This window comes from Panthera pardus, unplaced genomic scaffold, assembly GCF_024362965.1.
Source record: "Panthera pardus isolate Hobbes unplaced genomic scaffold, ASM2436296v1 HiC_scaffold_16, whole genome shotgun sequence".
Classification (NCBI taxonomy): Eukaryota; Metazoa; Chordata; class Mammalia; order Carnivora; family Felidae; genus Panthera; species Panthera pardus.
In genome coordinates this window covers 66,494,646-66,511,617 of record NW_026526721.1, presented here as the reverse complement: position 1 = coordinate 66,511,617, position 16,972 = coordinate 66,494,646, and the positions used below count along the sequence as shown (strand labels likewise).

At 32.1% G+C, this 16,972-nt stretch overlaps 1 protein-coding gene across 7 annotated transcripts in view; it reads right to left on the bottom strand.

The window, feature by feature from the left end:
• Positions 1–16,972, bottom strand: part of STXBP5L (syntaxin binding protein 5L) — a 379,589-nt gene that overhangs the window by 88,127 nt on the left and 274,490 nt on the right. For 5 of the 7 annotated variants that reach the window (XM_019448501.2, XM_019448499.2, XM_019448505.2 and 2 more), the window contains exons 19-20: positions 11,625–11,776; positions 9,583–9,654 (exon numbers count right to left, since the gene is read on the bottom strand). In XM_019448501.2, coding sequence (XP_019304046.2) covers positions 9,583–9,654; positions 11,625–11,776 — 224 coding nt within the window. The remainder of the gene's footprint in view (positions 1–9,582; positions 9,655–11,624; positions 11,777–16,972) is intronic. The other 2 variants (XM_019448504.2, XM_019448508.2) reach the window with 1 other exon arrangement.

Genomic DNA, 16,972 nt, shown 5'->3' with positions numbered 1-16,972 from the left:
AGGTAATTTCATTTATTCCCATGTCATTACATATTATCTATATGCTAAAGACTCAACTAACAGCATTGATATTCAGATTTGTTTAGCTGTCCACGTGACATCTTCACTTGGATAAATGACAGACATACCAAATTCTAACATGTCTAAAACTGAAGTTTATTTTCCTTATTACCATGTCCTACTCCAACCCTACCACAATCAGTGACTCAAGCCTAAATCTGGGAAGAATTTTTGATTCCACTCTCTGATCTTCCACATTGAATATAATTAGTAGCTCTAATGTACTAATGATATTTGGACCTATCCTTTCTTCTACAATAACATTGTTAAAACCCTAGTCAAAGCCACCTTCAATTCTTGCATAGAGTACACACTGGCCTCCTAACTGGTATAATGGCCATCTTTTCTTTTTCTTCTTCTTTTCTTTTCTTTGCTCTTTTTACCCCCCCATGATATTTTCTTCATGCAGCAGTGTGTGTGGATGATATTTTTAAGACATAAAAGTATATCATTCTCCTCCTTGAAATAAAATGGGATTTCTTATAATTGCCTCAGGACATGTATAATCTTATTCCTGCTCATCTAGACATCAAAATCTTAACTCATTTTCCCTCTCAGTCCTTTTCTATTGCACTCCCAGCCTCCTTGGCCTTCTTTTTATTTCTAGAAGATAGTTAAGTCCTTTACCTTTAGAACCTTCTTATAAGGCTATTCACTCTGCCTGGAATACACCATTTCCTGCCTCATGTGGCTAGTTTTTTCTTGAAAAAAAGCTTTATGAAGGTTTAATTTACATATTTATAAAGTATATGATTTGATAAATTTTGACATACGTATACACCTGTGAAACCATCTCCATGATCAAGATAATAAACATATCCCTCATGCCCAAGAGTTTCTTTGTGTCTTTTTGTAACCCTCCTTCCAGCCCTTCCCATAAGTGCCCCTTCCTACCCCCAGGCAACCACTAATCTGCTTTCTGTCACTATGCATTAGTTTTCATTTCCTACAATTTTATATGAATATACACCTTTTTTTGCCTGGATTCTTTTATTCAGTGTAATTATTTTGAGATTCATTGATGTTGCAACATTTATCAATAGTGCATACCTAGGGGGGAAAAAAGAGAGGCATACCATAATAGACTCTTATCTATAAAGAACAAACTGAGAGTTGCTGGAGGGGAGGTGGGTGGGGGAACGGGTTAAGTGGGGGATGGCTATTAAGGAGGGCACTTGTGATGAGCACTGAGTGTTGTATGTAAATGATGAATCACTAAATTCTACTCCTGAAACTAATATTATACTATATGTTAACTAAAATTTAAATAAAAACTTGAAACATTAAAAAAAGGAAAAAAAAGTGCTTACCTTTTTATTGCTTAGTAAACCACTGAACAGATATAACAGAATTTGTTTATTGGAGAATTTAGTTGTTTCAGGTTTTGACTACTACAAATGTTTCAGTGTTTGATTGCTATTGCATGTGTTTGTATTGATATAGGCTTTCTGCTTTCATTTGTCTAGTTTAAATAACGATATAAAATGACTAGATCATGTTATAAATGTATATTTAAATCTTTAATAACCTGCCAACTGATCATACCATTGTACATTCCTACCAGTAGGGTGGGAGAGTTCTGTTTCTTCCACATTCTTGCCAATACTTGGTGTGATCAACATTTTTGATTTTAGTCACTCTAACCGATGTACAATGATATGTCATTGTAGTTTTTTTTAATTAATTAATTTATTTTGAGAGAGACAGAGATATTGCAGGCTGGGGACCAGTAAAGAGAGAGGGAGAGAGAAAATCTGCGCTGCCAGCACAGAGCCCCACGTGGAGCTAAAACTCACAAACCATAAGATCATGACCTGAGGCAAACTAAGAGTTGGACACATAACCAACTGAGCCACCAAGGCACCTCTCTCATTATAGTTTTAATTTGATTTTCCTAATGATGAATGTTGAGAATCTTTTCATATGCTTTTCTTTATTGTTTAATTCTTTAATTTATTGATTGATTGAATTATAATAAAGGACTATCATTATATTTCGGGAATATTCTCTATTTAATTATTTTTGATATTCAGCTGGATTTGATTTCCTAAAACTTTTCTTTTTTTGTGTATAATATTAGTTTCAGGAGTAAAATTTAGTGATTCATCACTTACATATAACACCCAGTGCTCATCGCAAGAGCCCTCCTTAATACTCATCACCCATTTAACCCATCCCCCTGCCTACCTCCCCTGCTGTAGTTCTCAGTTTGTTCTCTATAGCTAACAGTCTGTTTTCTGCTTTGCCCCTCTTTTTTCTTTTTCCCTCTACGTTCATCTGTTTGTTTTCTTAAATTCCATGTGAGTGAAATCATATGGTATTTTTCTTTCTCTGACTGTCTTACTTTGCTTGGCGTAATACTCTCTAGCTCCATCCACATTTTTGCAAATGACAAGATTTCATTCTTTTCAATGGCTGAGTAATATTCCATTGTGTGTGTGTATGTATGTGTATATATGTATGTATGTGTGCAGATATATATATACACATATATATGTATATGTGTGTGTGTATATGTGTGTGTGTGTGTGTGTGTGTGTGTATATACACCACATGTGTATATATATATACACCACATCTTCCTTATCCATTAATTAGTTGATCAACATTTGGGCTGTTTCCATCATTTGGCCATTGTCGTAATCATTACAGTTTTGATTTGTATTTACCTGATGATGAGTGTTGTTGAGTATTTTTCATCTGTCTGTTAGCCATCTGTATGTCTTTTTAGGAAAAATATCTATTCATGTCTTCTGACCATTTTTTAAATGGATTATTTTTTGGGTGCTGAGTTTGATAAGTTCTTTATAGATTTTGGATACCAACCCTTTATCAGACATGTCATTTGCAAATATGTTCTCCCATTCCGAAGGTTGCCATTCAGTTCTGTTGGTTGTTTCCTTCCCTGTTCATATGTTTATATGTTATCAGTATATCTTCCTTTGTGAACTACTTATTCAAATTTCTTGCCCATATTTTTATTGGGTTCTATGCTTTATTATAGTTTTTAGAATTTTAACAATCTATTCTACATACAAATCCCTTATAAGATATATGCTTTGTAAACATTTTCTCCTAGTGTGTGGCTCAACTTTTCATTCTCATAACATTATCTTTTGAAGAGCAGAAATTTTTATTTTTGAAGAAGTCCAGTGTAGTCATATGTTCTAATATGAAGCATGTTATTTAAAAAACTTTTGCCTAACCCAGTATGATAAAAATCTCCTCTTTTCCTAGATTTATAAAAATTTTAGGTTTTATATTAAGGCTAATGATCTATTTATAAGTTAATTTTTTGAAAAAATTTGTCACAATTATGGATCAAAGTTAACTTTTTTCAATTGTTTAAGTATCATTTGTAGGAAAAACAATCCTTTCTCTACTTAATTTGCCTTTGCACCTCTGTCAAAAATTAGTTGTCCAAATATATTTGTGGGTATATTTCTGAAGTCTCTATTAAGGTCCGTTGATCTATTTGTGTTTGGACTGACATTAAACTGTTCAATAACACTAATTTTTTAAAAAGTCTTTAAATCAGGTAGTGTTGGTCTTCCAACATTTCTCTTTTTTTAAAAAAAAGCTCTTTTGGCTCTAAATCTTTTGCATTTCTGTGTGGACTCTAGAATCAGTTTGTCAGTTTCTATTAAAAGTCTGCTAGAGTTTTATTGGAATTGTATTGAATTACAAATCAATTTGGGGAGAAATGAGATCTTAACACTGAGTCTTGTGAAACATGAACATGGTGTAATTCTTCATTTTTGAAGGGTATTTTTTAACTTCTCTTAGCAATGTTTTCAGGTTTTCAATCTGGGTCTTTCACATCTGTTGTCTTATTTATCGCTGTTTCATATTTTTGATGCTATTATGAATGGTATTTTCAAATTTTAATTTCAGGTTGTTTGTTTTGGGTAGATAGAAATAAAATTGATTTCATACATTGACTTTGTGCCCTGTACTTTGTTAAACTCACTTATTAGTTTTAGTAGCTCTCTGTAGAATTCTTTAGATTTTTTTCTTTATGGATGATGATGTCATCTATGAAAAAAGATGATTTAACTTCTTTTCCAATTTAGATAACTTTTTTTCTTGCCTGACTACACTCACTAGAATCTCTAGTACAATGTTAACTAGAAGTGGATGTGAATTCGAAGTTTTTTCTAGTCTGGCTGCTGGGAATAGGCACTGTTTCCTTTAATCCCTTCAGATGGTTCTTTATGTATTCCTAGTTAGTTTCATCATAGTATGTGTTGATCAGTACTTTGGTGAGGAGGAAACTATAGATCTCTGGGATCTTCTTTGTGAACTGCAGTTGCTCTGGTTTTCCTGGTTTCTCATCTCCATCTCATTAACTTAGGGAGTCAACTGGGTTTCTCTAGGGTTTCCCCTCCTCTTTTGCTGCAGTCTGCAAACTCTCAGGGCAGGAATGTGTGTGGTTATAGGGTTCACTTCTTTTGTTTCCCATTTTCAGAGATTACTGTATTTCATTGCCTGATGTCCTGCATCTTAAAAAAAGCCATAGTTTCATTTATTATATCTGTTTTGTTTGTTTGTTTATTTTAGGCAAGACATTAATCTGGTCTGTATCTTGGTCTGAAGTGTAAGTCCAAGGCATTGTCTGCTTCATTCTTATCTGACACAATTTCACTTAAATATTTCCTCCTCAGATAGGCCCTTCTCTCATAACACTCTCAAAAATAGGTCCACCTTTTCCCCCTTATCTCACTTTTCTCCTTGATGGCTTTGCTTTTTTCAATTATAATAGTACATCTATGGATTCTTTACATGTTTTACATATATGCATTCCTTACATGTTTTCTATTCTAAACTGAGGAAAGAGTCCATAATTATTTCATTCATCACTGTATATCTTGTGCTTAGAAAAATGTTTGACACAAAAGATGCTTAATATTTTTTTGAATAAATGAACTCTTCCCATTTATTATTTACCATGATTTTTGCTCATTTTTGTTCATTGAGGCATTCTTTCCTTTCTTATTCTTTGTTTTACTTTTCCATTTTTTATATTCTCAAGTTCATTTTATTTTACATTCATGTGCCTCTCTTTGCTAGTTCTCTTTTATTCTTCTTTCAATTTTTCTTTATGCTTCTTTTTGTGTTCCCAGGATCTGTTACCATTCCCCACAATCTGAAAAAGCCATGCAGTGAGAGTGGGAAAATATCTATAGATAGACTTGAGACTTTTTGAAGGATCTTCCATTGCATAACAAGAAGTTGATGCACAAGCAAGTTTGTCTGACAGTGTTCTACCTTAAGCCTATTCCTCAACTCCTTTGGTTTAAACAGCATACTATTATTTTCTAACTAGCAAAATTTCTGTCATTTTCACAAGTAGAAGGAGCACTAGTTGACGAGGCAGCTGACTGGATGTTAGTCATTCCATAGACCAGTTGTTATACTGGAAAAGATATTTAACCTCTCTGAGGCTTGGTTTCATCTTTTATTAAAATAATAATGTCTACTATTTATAGAGTACTTTTACAAACATTAACCAAGAAAAGTTCCATAAGTCTTTAAGGGAGTTAAGGGATTATAATTTTTACTTGATATTAGAGAAAAAGAAACTCAGAGAAGTTAAATGACTAGCCACAGATTACCAATATAATGAGTACTTCTTAAGTAGAAAAAGTAGAACTTGATATAAACCTCTGACTGCTATGCCTGCTGCTCTTTGCAAATCATTTTATTGGTTCCACAAATCATAATCTGTCAAATACAAAGATTTCCTTTGAGCCATAGAGTTTTGTTATTCTATGATGTGAAAGATTTGCAGATGGAATAAAGATTTAGTGTAGGCAGTTCCTTGGAACCTAAACTATCTTACAAAATGATCAGTGAGAGAGCCCAGGAAAAGATTGGTATTGAAGTGTTTCTCCAGAAATGAAAGTATAAAGTTCAAAATAGAATGCGTGTCACTTTGAGATGTAATAAAATATAATATATAATCATGATATAATAAAACATAAAAGATAAAAACTGGATTTCAGAGAGCACCATGTCTAATCTCCTCAATTGTGAAAAATAATTTTAAATTGTTTTGTTTTTGAATATATTATTTCATTGATTGTGGGTAAAAACTGGGTAAAAAAGTGGTTTCTGATTATAGTATAATGGGATTGATTTCAATGACCCTGAAACTTTGAGACACTTAGAGACACTGAATAATACAATGGAAAGCATATGAAGTCTGTTTTGCATCAGATAGGCCTAATTCCCACTCATCGTAACTTTGAGAAACTAATTTAATATCCTTTGTCTTCATTTTTTTTTTCATCTATAGAGGAATCTACAGATAAATATCTGCCATAAAGGGTTACAATGACCATTAAATAATATAACACTGAGTCAAACTGCCGAGCACAATCCCCGAATAGAATAGACACTCAGTGGAAGTGGATTAAGTTTCCCCAAGTAGGAACAATGCAGATATGCTTTCCTGAAAGCTAGGAAATAATTCATGAAAGGCCAAATAGTCTCTATTGTAATAAAATGGAACTACAGAAACATAACCAGGTTTTATGATCCAATAAATTAAAAGCAAGTTTTCATAAAATTTATTTTTAAAAGCATATTCCAGGATATACCTTCAAGTCATTAATCAGTCCCGTATGATGTTGATTATCAAGAGAAGACTTTAAAGAAATTTGATTTCAAATTCCATGGCTTGTCTGAATTTCTAGGGAGCTCACTGGTGGAGACATGGAGGATCTCTTAATGGCCTCCTAAGGACTTGGTTTTACTTCTGTCTTGACACTTCAGATCTTTGTTTAGAAAAAACTATTTGTTTTGCAAAATTCCAGTGAATCCAATAACTGCAGAAGCTATTTCTGTTCTTCCTTGTCAAATCTGAAAAATCCCTTGGCTGTTCATATGAGCAGAAAGAGCCTGCTGTCATGCTCTATCTTACTACCATCATCATTTAACTACTGAGCACATATTTGTGCTAGGTATAGAGGGTATAAAGAATTTTAGATATACTCTTCACATTCTTCCCATGCATTTGGAAAGGTAGAGCACATGCATAAAAATAAATAAAATACAAATGAATCTACACCAACTACCAACTGGTTCACGTTCTACCATGTCTACTATAGGCACTGTAGGCATTTAAATGAATTGGCATAACAGGGCTCTGATGGCAGGAGGAAAAGTTTACAATAGGAAGTAAAATTTGAGCAGGGTGTTTTCAGAGGGGGGATAATATGCATAAATTATAAGGATAGCAAGATAAATACCCTTGGCATAAGGGGAGTGTTTTTATAGAAGAGTAGTAGAAATTTCATTTGAAAATATAGATAGGAATTATATTTTAGAGTACCCTGAATGAAGATTTAAAATCTTTGCTTTTTAAATCTGAAGGCTGTATAAGAGTATTGAAGGGTCAGAATAAGTGAGCATGTCTCTGAACTTCATTAACTGTTATACTGTGGTTGATACTGTAGAATCATGATTAAGAGCCTGCTCCTGCTTCTTATCCCCAGCATAAGATTTCTCTTTTTACTATAAATGCATTGCATTTTTATTATAGAAATGTCAGAAAATACATTAAAACTAAAAGAAGAGATGTGTAAAAGCCACAGTCTCATGTTTAGAAACTTTTTTGATCCGTATAGATGGATACATTCTCTCTGTCTCTCTCTCTCTGTCTCTCTCTCTCTCTCTCTCTCTCTCTCTCTCTCTCTCTCTCTCACACACACACACACACACACAGTCTTGGGGGAATCCAACCCTGAGAAGGCTAAACTGGGATTCAGAAGCTCCAGTATGTGTGTTAAACCGTGTGGAGACTATTTACAGGAAAAGTTTTGGCTGAAACATTTTATGTGGAAGCGAGTGGGTGTGAAAGAATAGTATTAGGGTAGGAGTCAGCTAATTTTTTATATAAAGAGCAAGATAGTAGATATTTTGAGTATCATGGGCCATATGTTTTCTGCTGCAACTGCTCAACTCTGCCATTGTAGTATGGATGCAGCCATAGATAATATGTAAATTATGAGTTTGACTGCATTCCAATAAAGCTTTATTTTGGGTAAATGAAATTTTACATAGTTTTCAGGTGTCAAGAAATATTATAATACCTAATTGGTTTCTGTTTTAGGATCAGCAGAAGCCAACATAGATATCAGTGTTCTATCATAAGTCACCAGGAGAAAAGACAGTGAAAAGCAACCAAAAAGGGGGTGTTCTACTAGAATAGAAAACTAGAGAATACCTATGATGAAAAATAAGTCACCCTATGGGCATTCCCAGACAAATTTTAAGGATTTCATAGGAATTGGCATCCTTTAGCTAGAGGAAGACAATGTTTTAGGTTATTATTAATGATGTGATCCGATTAATCATCTACAAACTGGTGAGGCGAGGTCTGAAGAAATTCAAAATACAAACAATAAGTGTGTGTATACATGTATATGCCTATTTTATACAAACATGAAGCCATCATATATATTGTTAAGCAACCTTCTTTTTTTTTAATATGAAATTTATTGTCAAATTGGTTTCCATACAACACCCAGTGCTCATCCCAACAGGTGCCCTCCTCAATACCCATCACCCCCCCACCCATCAACCCTCAGTTTGTTCTCAGCTTTTAAGAGACTCTTATGGTTTGGCTCCCTCCCTCGCTAACTTTTTTTTTTCCCTTCCCCTCCCCCATGGTCTTCTGTTAAGTTTCTCAGGATCCACATAAGAGTGAAAACATATTGTATCTGTCTTTCTCTGTATGACTTATTTCAGGTAGCATAACACTCTCCAGTTCCTTCTTTTTTAACATAACACTGATCAATATGTTGTAAACCTCTTCTTGTCAATGAATGTTAGCCCATAATATCACTAATAATATCTGCACCTCCAATCATACCTTCATTCTCCATTCTTTCTGAACTAGTTTTTAGAATTGCTTACTCCATCATCTTCAAATTTGCATTTTCTACCATGGTAAATGTTAATATTATTGGATTTTTAGTTTGTGACCTTAATTTCCCAACTTCACAGTGTGTTTGTGTTTTCTATTTAAAAAAAAAGCAACAGAAACTAGGAAAGTTAGCTAACTCTAAGAAATCCAATTACTTAGGAAAATACTGTAGTCCTTGTTATAATACTTTTTAAAAATGAGCAATGGCATAAGGTTTTCCAAACAAGAAAGTATTCAATTATTATTGATACTGGCATTACTATTATTGATACTGGTTTACTATTTATAAGGGCACCATGGCTCTTCCTCCTCAAAACAAAAGACAGTGACTCTGGAACTAACAGAATATGGTCTGCATGGTTTGTAATAAACACTGAAATAATGGGTGTGAATAAATGGATAAATGATATTAGCTATTTGAAGTATTTATATAATTATTAAAATTATCAGGTTGCACTTCCATAACAAAACAAAAATTTGCATGCATGCTGAATGTGTTTTAAAAAACACATTACTAAGCACAGATGTATGGGTTTAAATCAGGCATTAAAACTTAGAAAAGCTATTTGCCTAACCTTTATAGAACTTACTCTGATAGGAAGTACGGATCCGTTTCGTTAAATCAGGATAAAAGTTAGACAGGCCACGCATGCAAAAGTTGTCTTTGGAACATGCCAGAACATCAGCATCAGCAGCAGGCAGGGGAAAGAGAGAAAAATAGTCTAAAGTGAAAGGAAGTGATTCATACCAGAATCTAGAACAGCCAAGATGAAGAAATTGCAGCAAGTTTAGGTAACCAAATTAGAAAGGAGATATTAAAAAAATAAATCAATTAGAAAGTAAGAGGTGATAGATGAATGATGACAGTGCTATAGTAATTTTATTTAATCAAATATAAGAGTAGATGTCATATTTGTCATATGATTTTTATGTAGTAAACTTATTTCACATGTAAATAATACTTATGTTACCTCATAAAAATCAAAATGGTTGTCTTCAATCCTCAGTATTAAAAAGACAGCTTAGGGATTTTAGTCTTTGGTATTTTATTTTTATAATATAAAATGAGTATTCATTGTAGTCATTTTATACACTAAATATGAACAAAGTTTATGACTTCATCACAGTTTTTCCAGATTTTAAAGTCATCAAAATTCTAAGCTCTAATCATAATTGAGTCTCAATAAATTTAAATTAAGTAGCAGTTATACTGTTTGTCACAATATACACCTTGTCATATCATTGTATAAACTGAGTAAGTAACTTAGATACTGGCATAGGATCCAGTTTTTCAAATTCAATTTGTGCTTTCAGTATGCAAGTATTGCCTCTTATACCCTAATATTTTCCTACCCTAGAGTCCATAAACTTTAAAAAATCAATCTTCTCTTTCCCAATCATGCGGTAATCTTATGGAACATGCATGCACAATCTCTTATTCTGCCTTCCTTTCAAAAGCCAGAAAAGGTAGAGGCAGAACCTATACAATTTGAAATTTCCAGCATTCCTAAAATTATGCTAAAAGCTGAGATCACTAGCAGGAAACAAAGAGACTTCTATATTCTGAAGGAGAACTTTTGTGCTCCTGAAAAGGGTCTAAATTAGCAATGTAGAAAGGGTTCATTAAAAAAAAAGAAAAAAGATTAACAAAGGGAAGAATTTCAGTATATCAAGTTAATTTTTCATTAGTCCAAAGGGAAACTTCTTTTATTATAACATTTGGATGTTAAATTTGGCACATTTGCTATTTAGTAAATAACACCTATCATAATGTTCTCTTTTTATTTTAAAATATTCTTTACAGGAGTATATTTAATAAACTAAACACATAATACTATAGATGTATTTCCATCTGCAAATCTTTGAGCTCAACTGATTTTTTTTATCAACTAAACTATATCAGTGGACAGAAAATATGCAAAATTTTGTCAGTGTTTACAAAGCCAACTATTTGGATAAATACTGAAATTTCAGTAAACTTTGGATAATTTGGCATACCAAAATTTGGCATTATATAGAAAGTATTTCTGCTTATATATTAATTAACCTTATATATTTTTCCTTTATAGTTATACAAATTTATTGGTCCTGTCAAGCAAAATGTTATCTTTCATAGCATTTTAAAATGTTAATAATGTTTATTGCATTTGTGAAAATACCTCCAAGAAAATCACCCTCCAATAAAGAAAGGTGACAGCTAGAATATGGAGTTTAAACAATTAAAAGTAGTGAATATTTAAAATTATATTTTTGAATATTAGAAGAGATATTAGAAGAAAACTATCCTGTTAAAATACAACTATTGCAAATAATTTTTTCAAATACAGAGCCTGATTTTCACAGCAGTTTTGTATTTAATAAATTCTTATTTTCTCTTATTTCTTAGGAATTCAACCTATGAAACTTGAGGTGTTCCCTAACTTTGGCAGCAAATTGAAGTTTAAACACTTCCTTTATCCTTTCAAAGATTCTCACTGTATTTCTGCCCAATTTTATTTACATAGTATTATAAGTTATATTGACTTCATATTGCCATGCATTTGAATAGCATTACAGAAGAAAGATAAGAAATCTAAAGGTAAGAAAACAGATGAACTAATCAAGTTCATAACCATTTTGTTTTATCTCCTACCTGCAATGAACTGCTTGTTTTTTCGAGGAGACCGTGGTTGACGTTGGTATAGGTCACTTGATCTATATAGGTCAATGGTCCCCATGCTTAACAGTACTGTCTTCTGTATAAAATCCACCACAGCCAACCCATTGCAGTTCCCAAATGCAACTCTGAGAGAAAAAAAAAATGCAGCTAGAATGTATCACAGTAATCATTATTATTGTAATCTCTGAATTAAACATAATTGGAAAGTAATGCCTTAGGGTTGGAGAGGTAAGGTCGCGATTGGTGTAACGTCAGGAAGGATACCATGCCTTTACACAGGATGGAGTGACCTTGTATAATAGCATATTATACAGTCATATTTTATCATCAATTTTATTATTTAAGTAGTGATTACCCAATCTGCTCTTTAACTTGGTCTTACCTTTTATAGAATCATATAAAATCTTTTTGCTAGCAGTGGGGAAATAGATCAAGAAATGGCATACTGTAATAGCTATAGATGCTTAGGTATATAATTAGATGCCTTTTAAAAATAAAATTATAATTATTAACCTCCAAATTATTTCTCTTCTTTCTTAAAAAATTGTAAAAATATTTATTTATTTTTGAGAGAGAGATAGAGCATGAGCAGGTGAGGGGCAGAGCAAGAGGGGGAGAACAGATTCTGAAGCAGGCTCCAGGCTCTGAGCTGTCAGCCAGAGCCTGATGTTGGGCTCAAACTAACAAACTGCGAGATCATGACCGAGGTCGAGGTTGGATACTTGGCAGACTGAGCCATCCAGGCACCCCTAAATTATTTCTCTTCTTAAACAGTATATATTTAACACAAAATTTACATAAAAAATAACTATCTATATCTAAGTTTTCGACACCATAGTAGATATGAACAGAGATACAATTTTCATTCACAAAAAATTAAAAATTTCTCTCTTGTTTTTTATTTTGTCCTACTTATTAACTTTTGTCCTATTAAAAGACAAACATCATTCGATTAATTTTTTTTACTTCTCCTGAGAAATTAAAACAGCTCTTAGCACTAAGCAGGCATTTTGGTCAGTCTTAATATTTATTAGGCTTACACAAATTCTCTTTTTCTGAATTTACAACATGTCTTCTAGCTAAACAATTGTAAATTTGTGCTGTTTGCTCCCTAAACTAAACAAACACTAGTTACATGACTGTTGTTTTGCTCATTTCATGTAAGTTCTGTGTTGTTTTCTTACTTAGATTGAATCTGGTTGACAAACCATTGGTTTACTCTCAGTTTGATTCTTTCCACTCCACCACATAGCCTTCCTTCCTTACAACAAATGAAAAGTTCTACCATATGAGATGTTTTGCTATTTCACATAGAGTTCTACACCTTCCAACAAGACAGACTTTGGAAACTAAAAAAAAAACCAAAAACAAAAACTATTGTTATAAAAGTCAGCAGAGGGGCGCCTGGGTGGCTCAGTCAGTTAAGCACCGACTTTGGCGCAGGTCATGATCTCACGGTTTGTGAGTTTGAGCCCCGTGTCGGGTTGTGTGCTGACAGCTCAGAGCCTGAAACCTGCTTCAGATTCTGTGTCTCCCTCTCTCTCTGCCTCCCTCCCACTCATCTCTGTCTGTCTCTCAAAAATAAACATAAAAAAATTTTTTTTAAAAGTCAGCAGATTCTATCTCTATCATTTACAGGTTATGTGACCTTGAAAACAATTAATGAACTTTGTCAGGCCTTAGTTTCTTTACTTTATAATGAGAATTATAATACTAGATTTATCTATTTTTCAGGGCTTTAATGAGCATGAAAATCAGAAAATTGTTATTAAAATACTTTGAAAAATTTCCATACATAAGTAGAACTGATTCTAATATTATAATAAGTAAATGCAATATTATACAAAGTTCATATCTCGAAACTTATACAGGTATGATAGAGTTCCCCAATTCAATACTGACAAGAAAAAAAATAGGAAAGTAGAATGTATTACATCAACCAGAATGATTATTTTTCTCTTTGAATTAAAAATAAGAATACTAGAAAGTTATACCTTAGTGTTGGGGAGGTCAGGCAATGGTTGTTGAAAAGTCAGTTAGAATACTGGGTTTAATTTCCTAACTTAAATAAAAAACTATACAAAATATATTAAGACACAGTTTGCACAGATTGACCAACCAGGCAACATAGGATAAGAGAAGGATAACAATCAAAGTAAACTTTACCTAGGTATTCTTCTTGTGTTTTGTTTTTTATTTACAGTTTTATTGAGATATATTTCACATATTATAAAATTCACTGATTTAAATAAAGTGTACAGTTCTGTGGTTTTAAATATATTTGTTCTTACCAGTAAAATGTATTTAGAATTGTGTAATCATCACCACATTTTAGAACATTTCAGTACCGGAATCTGGGTATTCTAATTTAAACTAATGTTCTAATTTAGTGAATGGAGGAGAGACTTTCCAGACTAGACTAGCACAGGAAACTAACACAGAGAGATCAGTGGTCGCACTGAATTGAGGAGAAATAGATCAGACTCTGATGCTACAAAAACAGCCAGAATTTATGAGGTAAATACTAGAGAGAAAAGAGCTACACAAGGAGAATATATCAGACTCATAGAATGGTTCTCTGGAGCATCCATGTGAAAAAACTCCCCCAGGCTTGGGAAAGAACCACTAAAGAGATAAAGCTGAACAATTCACAAAGTTATCAAAAGGCTGAGAATATTTCATGTTACTACCAAACTGCTGAGATCTCCTAATAGACAAAAAGAAGCAGATATAGTAGTATCACTTTAGGAGTGGGGAACACATTTAGCCATAATCTAAAAGTTCTTCTGAACTCCACCTTAAAAAAAGCTTAGAGACATTATTCTAAGTAACATAACTGCCTTCCAGAAAAATAACCAACACTATTAAAAAGAATCAAACAAAATACCACCATTTTACAATAATGTAAAATTCACAATGTCCACTATATAAAAAGTAGCAGGCATATAAGGAATTCAGAAAACATGACTGATAAGCAAAGGAAAAAATAAATCAAAAGAAACATACCTAGAAATGAAACAAATGATAAAAGTAGCAAACAAGGATATTAAAAATGCTTAAAAATATATATTCTAGATATTTAAGAAGGTGGAGAAAAACATACTCTAAAGTTACAGGAATCAAGACAGGCTGGTATTGAAGTAAAGATAAAAATAAATTTTAATGAAACGAGTGGCCATAAACAAACATAAATGGTCAACTGATATTTGACAAAAGCATTATAGGAATTCAGAGGAAAGATATTCTTCAATAAATGATGTGAAACAATTAGATATCCATAAGTAAAAAATTGAGCCTTAAATTTTTACCTTCCATAGTACAGAAAAATTAATAAGACACTTGATTTCAAAAAATAGGCAAAAGATTTGAACAGATATTTCACCAAACAAAATGTACAAATGTGAAATAGGCACTTAAAAGATGCTGAGCATCATTAGTCACCAGGAATATGTAAATTAAAACCACTGATCCCATCAGAGTAGATAGAATTAAAAGATTGGTAACATCAAGTGTTGACAATTATGTGGAAAAACTGAAATTTGAATACATTGTTGTTGGTATTACAAATAATACAACTTCTTTAAAAAATAGTTTGCCTTATAAATATATATAGTTAACTCTTCACCAACACAGGGGTTAAAGGTGCCTACCCCCCCACACAATCAAAATCCATGTATAAGTTTTAACTCCTTCATACCCCCCAAACTTAACTATTAATAACCTACGGTTGACTGGAAGCCTTACTGGTAACATAAACAGTCAATGAACACATATATTGTCTATGTATTATATATTAGATTTTTACAATAAAATAAGCTAAAGAAAAAATGTTACTAAGAAAATCATAAGAAAGGGAAATATATTTACATTATTGTATTGAAAAAAAATTCATGTATGAGTGGACCCATGCAATTCAAACTTGTATTGTTCAAGGGTCAAATAAATTCACCATATGACCCAGTAATTCTATTCTTTCTTACCCAAGAAAATGTAAACAAATATTACACAAAGACTTGTACTTGAACATTAATAGCAAATTTATTCATAAAAGCCTCAAACTGGAAACAACTGAAGTTTCCATCGTATAAACACATTTTTTGTGTATCCACATAATGGATAATGCAGCAATGAAAAGGAACAAGCCACAGATACATATACAATATGGATGAAACACAAAAGCATTATGCTAAATGAATGAAAACAAACACAAAATTATTTATGATTTATGACTCTATATAAAATTACAGTAAATGCAGTCAAATTGAGGGGCTAGAGGAAGAGGTAAAAATTGAATGCAAGGGAGCATGAAGGACCCTTTTGAGGTGATCGATACTTTTTATATCATTAGTTTGTTGGTGGTTACATGACTTATATTTGTCTTGCATGTTTGTCAAAATTAATATTTCATGCTTAAAATGGGTGATTTTTATTTTATATACATACCTCAATAAAGTATTTGTAATACTAATAAATATTTAGTTAATTAAATTGCTACAAAAAAGAGAATTACACAGAGTTATGGACTCTGGTCCCTAAGAATGTTCTGGAGAGTACGAGAATGATACGGCAAAGATTTAAAAAAAAATTGGATATTTTAGTTAACCTACCTGAAAGATAAAATGATTTCATGGTGGGAAGAAAAGGTGAGATTTTTTTTTTCTTCCAATATCTTGTTGGTAAGGAAATTCAAAAGAAAATATCAATCAACAAGAACATATTTTCAAGATTTAGAATTTATAATAAAAATAATTTTTATTAATTTCATCTTTGTTTCTTTAAATACTCAACATCTATCTTAAACTGCTTTATATAAAAATTAGCTATTCTCAATTGTCTAAGAGTTAATTAACTTTTCTGTTTTATAAGTACAAAATATATTTATATATAGAAATTAAAAGTCCACATTAAAAAGTCCCTAAATATCCTACAGGCATCCTGTTCTATTTGGCATTTATAAACAATGTTAATGTATGGACACATATAAATATAAAAAAAAGTAAAAGTCAAATATTTTAAAAACACATTTCTATTTCATATCTTTGAATATGGTGATGCTTTAAGAAATTGCTCTTCTTTCTAAAAGCAACTCAGAAAAATAGGTTTAAATATGTTTGTTCAATGGGTTGGAAAAAAAGCAAAATTTTGCTTTTAAATACCTTAAAAGTTTTGTTACTGGTATGAACTTGGGGAAAAAAGCTCATATAACATTTGTAATCAAATACAAATACATTTTGGAAAATTACTGATTTAATAATTCTGTCTTAAAAATAGCTTTGTTTTTTTTCCCTTGATATACTACCATGTAAAAATAATCATAAAAC